Below are 14,900 nucleotides of genomic sequence, written 5' to 3' on the forward strand. Positions count from 1 at the left end.
TAATATATATAAATATATATATATAAATATATATATATAAAATATATATTATATTATATTATATTTTTATGTGTATATATATAGATAGATAGATTTCCCCCCCTTTGAACCTGTAGCAATAATTGCAACATAATGAAAGAGGGAAAAAAAAAAAAAGAAAAAAACCTAAAAAATAGATTAAAAATCTAAATCAACAAAAGCAAAAAGCCAAGCACCCAAGATATCTTTACAGGAGCAGCTCCTCCTGAATTAGAACTCTGGAATTGTTCTGCAATCAACTCAGCGGACAGTAACCATCTGTTTATGGAAAAAAATGTTAATGGCCCCCAATCATAATCAAATAGGCAACTGCTTTAAGTACCTTTTAACTAACACTAAATTACAATGGAACGGCTCTGCAAGTATTTCTGACATCCACATGCACATCAGCAGTGCCAGCACTTTGATCAGGGCTATTAGAGCAAATATCAAATAAACTGATAGCAATGGGATTCCTGAAACATTACAGAAAGCGTGGGCAGTATTTGTTTACTGTTCATTCGGTTCTCCCCCACCTCCTTGCTGTTTCTGTTTATTCTGAAAGAAAACACATATATGCATGTGCACACACGTGCACACCACCCACCGCAGCAGGCCCTGTGAAAGCCTGATCCCTGTGGTTTTCTGTCCAAGGCTGAGCTTCCATATGAATTCTCCAATGTCCAGAAAGCCTTGAGGTGTTTTTATCTGCAGGACATCACCTGAGTTGTCATTCTATTAAGTTCCCTTAATTCCATGGTCCCTGTAAAGGCGTCTGTAAGTCCTGCTCCCTCTCCTCTGGGTGGAACTGGCCAGCACACGCAGAAGCTGCAGCACAGAAAGGGGAAATGCAGGAAGGCAGAGCTGTGCATGCACACTTGAGTGTGAGCAGAGAGGCAGCAGGATCACACGCCTTATTTCTTTAGGAAATCAGATTAAAAACCAATTGAGTCTTTGCCAGCTGTAACCAAGTCTGAACCATCAGCTGGCACTGACTCCACTCAAGGAAGAAAACCTTGTTTGGACAATGGAAGTAGTTTTTAATCTCAGAGCCTGGAAAACAGTTAATCTCAGCAAAACTACAAGTGCTCTTGTCTCTAGACTTTCTCTAGCACCTTTCTCTGCATATCTCAGCTAACTCCATTTGGTTTTTATTGAAGTTGTGCAGCACCAGGGATACATCACAGATATGCATGAGTACACGTCCTTCATCCCCAGGCAGTTGCAAATGTAACAGAAAACAACTAAAAGAGGAATATATATTAGTCTATCAACAAAAGTATTTACAGTCTCCATCACTGTGCCATCCAAACATTCTGTATGCCCCAGATCTTTTCTGTGCCATTATTATTCTTTCACAAAATTTAATTTTTCTTAGTCCTGGGACTTGCATGTGGCTTTTTTATTATACGACAAAATTTCATTTCCTGTCATCTGCTGAGATTAAACTTGGATTGGAAGACGCTGTTTACAAGGGTTGTAGTGACAAGCCTGACCCCAGGAGGCGAGGTGTAAAGCTCTCCCCTTTGGGTGGGCACTCAGGGAACATGGGACACTGGCCCCAGGAGCAAGTAGCAACTGAGAGGAGGATATCAAGCTCCTTGTTCCCATGTGGTCTACCCCATCCCAAAAAAAACATCCCCTTAGGACAGAGTAAACCAAAGGAATTACAAATTTCAATGTATGGTTGGTAACACTCTTTTCTTTTTCCCACATTAATACAGGGCTTTAAAAAGCATCCCAGCCCCTCCTCTGTATACAACACCCTTCAGCAAGTGGCTGCATTTCTGCAACTTCAACGAGCCTCAGTTTTAACATTCACATCTCCCAGTGGTTTTCGCTCCAGTGCCTCTCTGTTGCTCACTTTCCACACACAAAAAAAGGAGCTTTGTTTGCCACTTCCCTGCCGCCTCCACCACCCCAGCTCCAGCGAGCTCCCAGCTCCCCCCAGCTGCCTCAGCCCACCCCTGTTCCCTCCCAGCCAGAGCAGCCAGAAAGGGGCTCTGACCTCGCCATGGTAATGAATGCCCTCTCTGGAGGGAGCAGGGATGGCCCAGAGCCAGGCTGGGCGAGCCCAGCTGAGGAGCACAGCGCGTCAGAGCCGCTCTCAAAGGAGCTTTTGTTGGTGCCAGAGCGCCAGCCCAGCGAGGCACGCTCAGCTCTGCAGGCTTCCCACCCTGGATCAGCAACAGGCTCTACTGCAGTGCTCCAAGGGTGTGCCACCAGCCAGAAGAAGACAAAAGTGGGCAAACCATCCCCTCAGAGTCCTCTCCCAGCACTCATCCCTCAAGCAACATCATCTTTCTTTCCACAAAGGCAGCTGGAGTGTTGGACGCTTGGTTCTAAGGTTGCTGGGCAATCCATCGGGCTGGCCCAGGGAGCCTTCCAAACTCAACGTGACATCCAGCTTTGTCAGTCCACGCTCACCTCTCTCGAGGAAATAAACCATCTGCTCAGCACTTGGAGAAGCAGAAGGAAAAAGATGTACTCAGAAAGACTCATGAGGTGCTTTAGGTAACATGTCCAACACGAGCACACAATGTTCTGCATCTGACAAAATCAACAGGAAAAACCTGCTCCTGCAGGCCTGCCAAGCTGGGATTTCAACAACAAGTGGCAATATATCAGCTGGCAACAAACAGCTCCTGAATCAGGGATGCACTTGCCCAAAAAGATTCAGGGTTTGATTTTTTTTTTTCCTTAGTAAATGATAACACACTGGGTGCCACAAAGGATGTCTCGTGCCCAAGAGTTAACTGAGCAGATTTTGGGCAGTGTGAGTAGGCTATGGTGGTGCCTATGACAATTGTGACTCAATCTCACTGGTTTTGAAGATGTATTTATCTTCTGTTAACTCCATTTCTCCAAGCAAAGCAAATAAGACTCGTAGAAAATTTGCAGAGTTTTGGTTTCATATCAGAATTGGAAGAAACACAGCATGAGGAGGAAAGCAGACTTTTCTAGCTAAGTAATTTTGCCTCCATTAAACTTCACACACAAAGGCTCATTATGGCACCCCCCTCTTGTTTCTGGGAATGCAGAATATCCACTGACATACTTATCCAAACACCTCTAAACACATACACACATCTGTTCACCAAGACTTGTTACTCACATTAGGCTCACTTCACTCCCCTTTGATTCTTCCACTGGAGTCAGATGTTACTTTTCCTTTTCATATTTATATCTCAAAGCTCCATCAGTGGCACATGCCCAAGCACTTCCAAAGTGTTCTGACAAATCCCTCCAGAAAGCACATAACATCATCCCAGTTTTACAGATGGGGAAATTAGAGCAGAGGCAGAGGTTAAGACAGCTAATTGCCTATGGCCACTAAGTGAGTCAGTAGAAGAGCTGGGAATTGATCCCAGGAACCATGTCTTCCATTCCTCTACTCCACCCACCAGTCAGTACACTCCACCAGATGGTTCTTATCATTGGACATATGGACTAAATATTCCTAAGTTGGTGTAGAAGATTCACTGTTTAATTAAATGTCCTGTCCTCTATCTCCATAGGATGCATAGAAGAAACTCCAGCCAGAATCCCATCTGGACCCACTCAGGAAATGTCTACGTGAAGAAAACAAAGCCCTAGGCAAGTGCAGGGAACATTCCCACACCTATCAACCTGCCTTGAAGCAGAGACCACAGCAAGGCCAGGAGACAGGCAGTGATTCTGGAGCCTTAGGAGAAGCTCATGTTTGTCAAAGCCTGGCTTCAAACAGTGCATGCATGAGCCCCCAGTTAGGCTGGGAACTACTTTGTCAGGTGAAGGCTTTTCCTTCAGCCTTCACCGGGCACCACCAACCCTGTCCAGCTGGAGATACCAGCAGAGTCACAAAAAGCAGATGGCACACAATTATCTGCTCCTGGCATTGGCTCTGTCTCACCACAGAGCTGGTGTCCCTAGGACAGAGACCAGTTCTGTCTGGCAAACATCAAAAACCTTCTCACTTCGCAGTCAGTATCAGTGACACTTGAAATAAATTTCTAAAGTTGTTATTCATGACAAAGACGAGAAAACCTTTCATCAGAGAGTCATCAGAAAATGACCTTCCACACCACTGCCTGCCCAGTATGGACATGAAGTGACAGCAGCATCTTGGTCCTCACTCAGAGATAGGACAGGGTGGCTGCACCTGCCTTCCCAAGTGATCTCAAACCAATTTCACATCTTTCCGTCCCCCTGCACACCCTGTGCATCACCAAGTCCGTAAAACAGATTTCACCCAAGATCCTGCTGCCCTGGACACAATGCAGGGCTGGAGGGAGCAGACTCAAAGCTCTCCTGGACAACCTGTAGATGCAGTTATGTACTCAGAAGGAACACACATCCACACTTGTGCCCACAGAAGCTCGCACAGGTGAGAACCACCAGCCCACTTGTCTCCATTACTCTCTCAACAAGCAGAAGAGGACTGCACTCCCTTTAGAGGGCTTTGCATTGTAGGAATAAAGCCACAACACCTTTCCACGTGTGCTATAAGAGCCGGGCAATCCTGGAAGGTGCCTTCTGCTCGGGGAAGGCGGCTGCACCTACCTTTCATCCCAAACTTGGAGCGCCGGCCATACTTGTTGATCATAATAAAGAGCACGACCAAGAGGACACAAGCAAAAGCTGCCAGCCCAACCGCTATGGAAACCTGGAGGGAAAAAGCCTTAGAGTCAACACAGAAGAATTAAGGGGTTTAAATTAGAAATACAGCACCTCCTTGACCATTTAGCCTTTCTGTAAGCTCACGTGGATGCCATGGGACAGAGAGAGAGAAACAGCAAGTTTTTCCCAAGGTGGCTTGTGAGAATTTTCAGGGAGTTGTAAGGATGTGATAACTTGTTAAGTATAAACAATCTGCAGGTGGTGTTTTTCTACTTTGTCTTTCTGTTCTTCTCAAGGATGGTGTATGAGGAAGGTGTTTTTGTTAGCTAGCCAATCAAATGGAATCTATTGTATCACTCTATAAAAACTGTGGTTCTCTTGAATAAAGCCTTCTTTGCTCTTTCTACAACACAGCCTCCCGCCTGTTCCTGTGTCATTCTCAGTGCAAGAGTGACAGGCTCACATTATCTGTGCACATATATAGCTGTGATATCCACAGCTGCAGCCCTGTGGATATCAGCTATGGAGGAAAACACAAGCTAAAGCAGCAGGGCCTGACACAGCTTGGAGGCATTGCAGGCTTTTTGCAGGGCTGGGAGGTCTGGGATCTTGCCATCAGTGATGCTGTTCTGGTACCAGGTTTGCCCAGCCTCTCACTCCATATATCTTCAGGAAAAAAGGCCTCTGCTCCAATGCCTGGGCTCTCCCTTCACTGCATCACATCACAAACCTCCATTCCTGACATCAGCTCTTTGCCCTGACATCACAACACTGAAGCTATTCAAAGCTCAGCCAGGAGCACAATTCTGCCTGCATCCAAAAATCTCTCAGGACAGAGTGAGGGAAAACAACACAAAGAGAAAACAGAAGAAATTAAGTAGAACTAAGGAGTTTTTCCTTGTAAAACATCCGAGTTTTCCAAAGGCCTCTAACGATTCCCTATTGATTGTAATTTTACTAGTAAATATTTATAGTAGAGCAATGTCCAAGCCCTTCACTGGAGCTGTGGTTCCACTGTGGCAGTGTACAAGCAGGGAAAGAAAACCTCTTTGCCCTAAAGGGTTTGCAATGCCAGGCTCATTTTAATATTTATGAATATTTATTCCTTCCAGTCTTTGCTCAAAATACTTTTTATTGCATTGATGTAAACAACAATTTCTCTGGCATGTGTCCAATTGTTCTGTACTAGGTCTTGTGATGCATTTAGACTGCTTCCTTTTACAAAACTGTATTCTGCTATAATAGAAAATACATCATTTAACTAAGAAGAAGTAATTTCATTTTGCAATCCTTTTCCCCACTCTCGGTACATTTGTTATAATATTTTTAAATTTTTATTTTACACTCTATTTTCATCCCCAGTTTGTTTTCTGTGCTTTATATTTAATAATCAGTGCACATTATTACTCCAGCCTTGCTGTTCAAAGCTTCCACTTCAGTTAAAGGAGGTTTTCTGTTAGATGAGAACTGAAACCAGGGTGGACTGAGTTTTGCTTATTCTTTTGACACCTCATGGATTTCAGTATCTTAAAACTTCCACAGAATTAGAGCAATTGTGTAATGTGCTAATTTTTTTCACACTTTTTTCTTCTTTTTTCTACTAGGATTCAGCAGAAGAAAGACAATGCTGAGCTCTGATAAACCCTAGACTCACTTTCCTTTTTCATTTTAGGCATGTCCTACACAGCAGGAGAGAGGGCAAACAGACATTGACAGAATTGAACCAAACCAAACCCAGGTCCCTCACCAGGGTAATCTTAACAGATCAATAACAGTCCAAAACACACAATTTTCCTGCTTGTTTGTTCTCTGGGTGCCACTTTTTAAGAGTGAGAATTCCTGGCCCTGCCAGCAGAGACTTCACAGGATGCCTTATTTTCAAAGGGTTCCCTGGTTCCACACTGCAGACCCAAGAGGATCAGATGGTTTGTGTCAGTATTTTACCGGCCCAGCACAAGCCACAAAATCCTTCTGATTGTTGTTTGAGTCATAAAGGAAGAGATTTCCCTTGCAAACATCTCAAAACAGCAGAGAAATATAAATACTGAGCAGTTCCGTAGAGAAGAGACCAGGACTCACCCCAAAAGTGTCCTCCTCTGGTTTGTGGGTCACAGTGATGGGTGGGGTGGGACTCACTTCATAATCACCGACTGAAACCAAAACACCAGAGACAGAAAACTCAGTGTGGCTCCCGTGGGACTCCCAGCACATTCCAGCAGCAGTGCCTGACCTAAGGAGATTCGGTTCACCCCTAAAAGAGGCTGAAACTTTCTGTTCCAGAAGGCACAAATCAACCATCAGAGAGTTCCCTTTCTCAATCAGCAGAGAAAACACAGACCAGCACTATGCTGATGCCGTTCCAGCCTCACAAATGAGAAACATTTGGGTGCCTGGTGTCCTGGAATAGGTTCCCACCACCCTTGAGCTCTCCTCCTAGCTTTCAGAAATCTACTCAGCTAAGTGGGGTTAAAACACAACTGACCCCAGCAGAACTTGATCTGAGCAAAGAGCAAGCTGAATGCTTTTTGTGGTGTGTGGTGTTTTGGGAGGGGAGGGAAGAATCTGCTGAAGAAACATGACAGAATTGAGTCCTGCTTCTCATCCCAGCCCACACCAGAGAGATGTTGTTGGGGACAGCCAATCTGCATGAAATTAAGATCCCTTTTGCTAGAGCACAACCAACCATCATTTCCTTTACAGGACCTTCTTTGGGAACCACAAGAGGCAGATGAACAACTCCTGGTCTCCTGAGATTATCAAGCTGGTCACAAGCTCCCCCAGTAATCTTGTTCATGCACAGGGAAGCCAGGGCTGTGTGCAGCCTCCACCAACATGCCTCTGGCTTTCTCCTTTTTGCTATGTAAATCACAGAGGGGAAGGGGAAGCCACAGAAACAAACCAGCCACAGAATTCAAAAGGCAAGGAGACACTTACTTGAGACAAAGCTGTCCGTACTCTCTGTGGGAAGGATAAAGAGAGAAGCAGCACAGTTAGCAGCACAGCAAAGGGAGAGGGGTCTCCTTCCCCACCCACTTCAGATATCCTCCACCCCAAAGAACCCAGGAAAAAAACTTCTCATATTTTTTCCTCTTGGGCAACTGTTCCTGGAAATTGCAGCAGATTTGCCAGCAGGACGTGCTGGAGATCAGGATGGAGAACCTTGGGCTGAAAGAGGAGGGGAGGCATAGTACTGTGAGGCCAAAATGGAGAGCAAGTAGCACTTTTGAATGACTGGTAAACATCCCTGCTTTCAGCAAAGCTCAACAGACACACAGGGCTCTACAGGATGGAGGTGGAGGGGAGAGAAACAGGTTTTGCCTTGCATGGCAGTGTGCACCCATGGATAAAATCCTTCAAGGATAAGGAACAGCTCCCATGGAGGAGAGCCCAGCTTGGGGCTGGGTGTTAGAGGAACCTCCTGTGACCTGCTGTTGATGAGCCACTCAGAACAGGTGATAGCTCCTGAACTGGACAGGGAGGCTGTGGCTGGCCAAGAGCTGCCTCTTGCCCGAGACAAGCAGAGCAGGCCCTGCTGTCAGCCTGCTGGCTGCTCCAGTCCATTCAGCAAAGCTCCTCCAGCTCCAGAGGTGGCTGAGGCCCCAGACAGCGAGGCCTAAAGCCCTCGGTGACGCTCAGTTTACACAGAGTGAGAATCACGTCAGCTTCCAATCCGCTCGCCCGTGTAAGAAACTGAGCCTGATATTAACTGGATATTAACTGGAGTTTGCACAGCTTTGCTGGCAGAGGAGGATGCTGGAATGCTCACACTGGAGCAAGGGTGAGGTTTGGAAGGGGAGTGTAAAACAAACCCCAGGTGACAAACACGGCTTTCCAAACCAGGGGGAAAAACCTGAACAAATATTTTTGTTTTCAGTCAAGCAAAAGAGTAACTTTCCTTGGCTTTTTCTAGCAAGAGGAAAAGAAAAAGAAAACAATATTTTATTTGGAGCCTTTTTCTTCTCTATTAAGGCACAGTCTAGTCATAAAATTCTTGCTGCCTCTACATTTTCCCCTTTCCATTTTTCTCTGCTGGACTAAGCAATTTCAACAGAAATGCACAAAAAGGTTCTTTTTCCATTAAACCCTATTTTTCCAAGCATAAAAAATAGCCAAGGAATTTCAGCCAACTTCAGTTCTGCGAGAAGTTCTCAAAGAACTGAATGCTCATCACAGGTACATTAACTTCTGTGGATTAAATAAGGAGTTGCTAGCCTGTGGCAGAGATACCAATGACAACATGCAATGAGATTTTTACAGGAAAATACATAAATCTGTCCTGGGAGCCACTGCCCTGCAGCGTCAGAGAGAAGGCAGATATGACATGTCCCAGATCCCAGCTTCTAACAGCACCTTGCTCCTCTCAGCCTGGAAAGCAGAGTGTGGCCTTTTACCAATGAGAGGTTTTTGACCAGGAAGTGCTAAAATCCATGGCCATTGTTCCTTTTCTATGCTGACAAAGTCTTCCAGGCACTGTGCTTTCATTAATTAATTAAGAATAATAATCTCACCCTGGGTAGTGACAGCAAAGCCCTTGCATGTGTGAATTGCTGTAAGCAACAAGGGGTTTGAATGAGCCACGCTGGGGAACCTTCAGTGTGTGGCATTTTCTGAAGGAATCTACCTTCAAATGGGAAATTATAAACGTCAGCTGCAGTGAATGTATGTGCCAGCTGTGGTAGTGGACGAAGCAACAAGCTTCAAGGAAAGTAAATTACATCCTGCATTGGGCTGACAGGGTCTGCCAGGGTGAGGAATGGCTTGGGACTTTGGATCAGAAGAAATAAAGGAAATGGGTCAGCTGCTGCTGAGAGATGGTTCATGGTCAGTAAGCATCCCACACCAACATGAGCCATGAGTGGAGCTGCATTCACAAGGGCAATATTTTACATGTATTCACAGAGCCCCATTCTCCCAGAGCCCCTAACACAAGATGCTCTTCAAATATCAATGTGCCTTTGCACACCACAGCGTGGCTCAGATCCCTTTCCAAATTCAGCTTTCCAGAACAGCATATCTGCCTCCCTTTCCTGCAGGTCCAGCACCTACTTAGGAGCTGCCCTCGTTTCACAGATGGGGAAATTGAGTCACAAAGGTGGGACCTGACAGAGCTGAGACTGCAAACCTGTGCGCCTTTCCTCACCCACCTACATTTGATAAGCTCTTCTGCCCTGACAGAAGGAAACATAAATAGGTCAGATAGTCAAACATCCTTGAAGTCAGAATACAAATTTTCCACTCCCATCCATATCAGCTCATTTGTTCAATTGTCAGATCTTCAAGGCAGAGATTTGGGTTTGCATTTATGATATTTGACCTACGGGAAAACTCTGTGTACATATATGGTGTGATATAAATAATAAATGAGAGTACCGTTGGTATTTTGCTATATTTAGCAAACGCCCTATTTTGCTGGATTTTCTTGGGCTGCAGGGGCCAATTTAGAGCTGCCACTTTCTCATGGCATCATTCCTGAAGGCAGCACAGAGATCTTAACTCCATGATGGCCAGCGTGGTATTTCACTGTCAGGGATGCTCCTACAGAGCAGACAGGCCATCACAGAAGTCTCTACAGTGCTTCCCAGAGATGAATCTTCATATCCTCAAATGGATTTTTTTTTGCACTTTAGCTGTGAATCACCAGGGAGTGCAACAGGGAATTCCAAGCAATCAGTTAAGAAATCCCAGCAAACTGATGCAAAGTGACTAATTGAGCTGTCGCATCTTTTGTAGCCCTGTCATCCTGGAATTGCACATATTGCATTTGGAAAGAAAACAATCCTGACACCGCTGCATCCAGCTTTAATCATTTCACAGATGCAAGCTGGAAGTAAAAGAAACAAAGGGACAGGCTTCATCACTTCAAAGGCTTTTCCTTTCTATAGCTTATGACGACCTCACAGCAGAACACTTTGTCTAGAAAAAAATCAGCAATGTCTTTGGGGCACACAAAAGGAAATCCAAAATAATTGGGCAAATTTACATCCTATTCCCAGGGAAATTCCTAAAGGTCTTTAAATAAGTATATAAATACACTGCAGAATATGCTACAAAATAAAATGATCTAAAGCAGTTAGCACCTCTCCCAGCACTGAAGAGTTCATGTGACACCATTTTGGAGGAAAATCATACTGGGCAGAAGAAGAGGCTGCCAGGGGTCACCTCTTCCAACCTGATGTTCAGACAAAGCCAGCTGGGGTTGCCAAGGCCTTGTTGAGGTGCAAGGGCCATAGTAAGACCTTCGGATTGCAAGGAGCCCTGATGAGACAAACTGAATATCCTACCTGGAAAAGGCTTTTCAAGGAAGTGTCCTTTGATGGTTTGGTTGGCTGAGCCCAGCTGGTTGGTGGCCACGATGGTGTAGTTGCCGTTGTTGTAGTGGGTGGGTTTGTTGAAGAGCAGGCAGCCCTCAGACACCTCCCCTTGCTGGTAGAACTCCATGCGGATGATCTCGGTCTCGCGGAGCACCTGGCCGTTGTGCAGCCAGTGCAGGGTGGGAGCTGGGTTCCCGTGCACTGCAAACGCAATGCAGTGGTCCATGTGCAGCACCGGCTCCTCCAGAGTAAGGATGCGAGGGGGATCTAGCAGAGAGAAACATGGCAGGCTCACAGCAACCTCCACCCAACGCCACCAATCTGTGCACACCACTGAAAACCTCCAAAACCACTTGAGCCTTCTACTCTTCCCATGGATGTCTGGAAAGAAGCAGTGCTGTCATGAGAACCTCTCCATCCTCCCTCAAAGGAGGGTCTGAGCCATGGCCAGGCCTCTTGGCCTTCCAAACTGGGGTATAAATAAAAGCCAGGAATGGAAATTTCACCATCCCAGAAACAATTAAGCTCAAACTGTCCTGTCAACATCTACTGCTTCTCTCCTTCCCCCAGGGGATCCTGGGGAGACTGCCTGTCCCCGTTAAGGAGGACACGGTGACGTAGCACTGCTATATTACATTACAGATGTGCAAGGTGCCCGTGGGAGGTCTCCCGTCACACAGAGCAATTCTGGATTGCATAGCTGTGGAAGCAAACATCCCTCAGAGACTGATTGTCCTTGGGGGCTTTGACTGCCTGAATATCCCAAAGGAGTTCTCACTCGCCAAACAGCCTCCAGGGGTGTTTTAATTAAAGGGAGTAGAGTGGGAGAGGGATGAGAAAAGCAAAACTCCACCTGCAATTTATTGCATATGCATTGTCTTTCCCTTGGGACACGCCGAGAATTCAAATGTTGCTTTGCTATAGCTTCTGAAACCCCATTTACAACGCCTACACCTAAGGTCCCAAAACCCAAGGCTGGCAAGGTCTGAACTAGAAGAACAAGTTTTGTGCAAAGATACATGACACAATGATGTATGTCTTCCCTAAAACTCTCCTTTTCCTGCTGCCATCCAGCTGCAAAGACATTCGGCATCCACGAGGAAGAAAACCAACATACCAAATTTGACCCATCTTCATGAAAAAAGACAGTGAATTTTTTAGTCATGAAGCTGACAAAAGAGAAAAAGGTGCAGAGCTGGTTGGAGCTCAGCAAAATTCTCCCAGCAGCACCCATCTACCCTGAACCACAGAGTCATGTCCCAGCCATCCTCTCTCGTTCACCAGCCCAGATCCGCATGTGGCTTGTTCGTATTTCCTGGCAAGGGGATTCAAAACAGGCAGCCACCTACATGCACAAACCCAGATCTTTCCAGTGTAAAATTACAGCCTGACTGATGGCTCTGTGCAACAAGAGCAAGGGTAGCAGAAACTGTCAGCAGCTCAGAGGATTTCATGGGTGAAAATAAGCATGGGCATGGTGCTGTTGAAAGGGTGGAGGAACAGATGCTAAAACACCGTGCAAAAAACATCCATCTGCTGACCAGTCAACTCTGAGCTGGGCTGAGCTTTAATTACCTCCATCCTTCAGTCCATCAATAGCACTTATTGGAAGGAAGATGAAAGTAGTAAAGCATCACACAGGATGAATGGGTTTACCAAGAGTAGCCAGAATCCCACAAGGGTCTCTGCTCTACATGGCAAGGTTGAGGTGAGGGACTGATTTTCAAACTACAGAGTAAGGGCAAATATTACAGACACAGCAAAATAGAGCAAATCTCAGCTGCTTGAGACCACAAAGCTGTGTAAACTTCCTTTTAAGGTCAGGGGTTTGTTATATTAGAAAGCACAAAGAAAGTTGAGCTACTTGCAGATAAAAGTGAACAGTTCAAATTTGACACGTGCACATTTATATGACATTTGAAGTTTAACTTTGTAGGATCTGACCTGAGAAAAGCCCTTACATTCCTGAAATTAGTGGCAAGGTTTAAACTGTCTTTAGCGAGGGTGCCATTGAACCTTCAAATAGCACCAAGACAAGAAACTTTGCTTTTGTTAAGAGATTTTTAGTCCCTCTATGGCTTTCCTTTAGTCTGTTGAATATTCCAATACACATGCAGGAAATTCCCACCACCATCACTGTGGCACTGCTATTCCTTCCCTGTTCTTGTGCTCATTTCTGGATTAATGGAGGCATCAGGAAAGCAAAATTACTGACATTTGAGAGGGAGATCTGTGTGAGGATCCACCTCCAGCTCAGCTCCTGCTAATCTTCACGCCCAAAACCAGTATGACACAGGTAGCAAGTGGCCATGCATTCAAGCAGCTCCCAGGGCAGCCCCTCTGGACTCTGCATGGACAAGGGCTCTCCACTGGTACTTACAGTAGACAGTGAGCAGCACACTGGCATTGCTCATCCCCACCACGTTCTCAGCAATGCAGGTGAGCAGGAATCCATTGTCCTCACTGGTGACGTTCACCAAGGTCAAATTGATGGCATGAACATTGGTCCAGTTGAGGTTGGTCTAAAAATCCCAGAGAGAAATACAGACAGAAATCAGTGTCTGGTGGGTCCTTTCCTCCCCTCTACCAACCCCAGAAAAGGAGCATCACAGTTTCCATGTGAGGAGGTCTCCAAAATCCAAAGACAGAAGGAAGGTATTTCCTCACCTGATCAAACACAGCAAATTTTGTAAATACTGGGAAGGGGACACCCATGGCATTGTAGCACTGATAAACATGGCCAGCCTCTAGAAAATCTTACTTAGCTATTGCAAACAGGTCATTTCACTGGAGTTCCATCAGAAGACACATGAGTTCATTCAATCAGGGAGCACTGAGCTCTGAAGCTCTCTCATCTTCACTTTCTGACCATACATGCTCCCTTCTGGGAATTCCCTGCTTCTCATGTGGATAGATCATGGCTTCAGCTTTCCTTTGGATACAACAATTTCTCTTTTCTCAAACTATCCGCCCTGCATGCACTGGCCTGGGAAACCCTGGGGGCTGCTTTGGCAGAGGCACAGGCAGCACTGGGGTGTTGCAGCCCCTACCTGGTGGGTGTTGATGGAGTGGAGTTCAGCCACTGTCCAGTCCACGTCCGGCAGCGGCGATCCTGAGCCGTTGCAGGTGATGACCGCGTTCTCCCCTTCCCGCACCGTCAGGTTCACGTGGCTCACACTGATCTCAGGAAGGTCTAGAGGAGCCAAAAAAACTGCTCAGGTCTGGGGCAGAATTTTCTACAGCCAGGAACAGGAAGTGTGCAGACCCAGATCCCACCAAGCTGTTTTCCAAATCAACCTCCAACACCCTGAGATGAGTAGTATGAGGCAACAGAATGTCTATGCCCTACCAAGAAAAGGAGGGGTGTTGGACATTGGACATGTGGCAGCTGAGCAGACCCTCTCATCAGCTTTGAATCCAAAAGTTGCTGTCCAGTTCTGGCCACTCTTTCACACAACTCCCATACCCATCTCTCTACTCCCACGGAAGCTGTTCACGAGGCCAGTCACCTGGGATGAGAAAACTGTGTATGCTGGGAGAGGATCCAAGGCATCCCCACCCACAGGGACAAGGCATAGAGCACTCAGCATTCCAGGTGAAGGAAGTGTCCCTGTAATTTATAACAATCAGGAAAAGATGACCAAGGATGTGTCCTCATATTAACTGCAGCTCTCCTAATAGAAGGTGCCCTTGTTCTTCCTCAGTGGTAGCAGAGGGATTCACTGATTTATGGTGGCTCTGATTTACACCAGTTCCTTGCTTGCTGCCACAGGCACCAAATATCCTTGTGATGTGAAACAAGACAGTGCTGATTGCAAGAAGGCCAAAGAGTCTTCTTGAATAGGGGAGGTTTTCAGAGGCAAATTGAGCAAGAAGGGCAGGAGGAACTGACCAGTGGTCCCATCCCATCATAGGGCAGCAGCATCCATCATGCCAAGGCAGTCATGGATGGGGACACACACACCCTTTCAT

General features: G+C 46.0%; 1 protein-coding gene across 3 annotated transcripts in view; it reads right to left on the reverse strand.

Annotated features, from left to right (window-relative positions):
* The window catches only part of NTRK3 (neurotrophic receptor tyrosine kinase 3), a 203,862-nt gene that overhangs the window by 128,752 nt on the left and 60,210 nt on the right, over positions 1-14,900 (reverse strand). For all 3 annotated transcript variants that reach the window (XM_059482378.1, XM_059482380.1, XM_059482379.1), the window contains exons 6-11: positions 13,979-14,121; positions 13,309-13,450; positions 10,899-11,195; positions 7,552-7,575; positions 6,697-6,767; positions 4,561-4,663 (exon numbers count right to left, since the gene is read on the reverse strand). In XM_059482378.1, the coding sequence (XP_059338361.1) occupies positions 4,561-4,663; positions 6,697-6,767; positions 7,552-7,575; positions 10,899-11,195; positions 13,309-13,450; positions 13,979-14,121 (780 nt within the window). The remainder of the gene's footprint in view (positions 1-4,560; positions 4,664-6,696; positions 6,768-7,551; positions 7,576-10,898; positions 11,196-13,308; positions 13,451-13,978; positions 14,122-14,900) is intronic.

This window comes from Ammospiza nelsoni, chromosome 14 (genome assembly GCF_027579445.1).
Source record: "Ammospiza nelsoni isolate bAmmNel1 chromosome 14, bAmmNel1.pri, whole genome shotgun sequence".
In the NCBI taxonomy this organism is placed as follows: Eukaryota; Metazoa; Chordata; class Aves; order Passeriformes; family Passerellidae; genus Ammospiza; species Ammospiza nelsoni.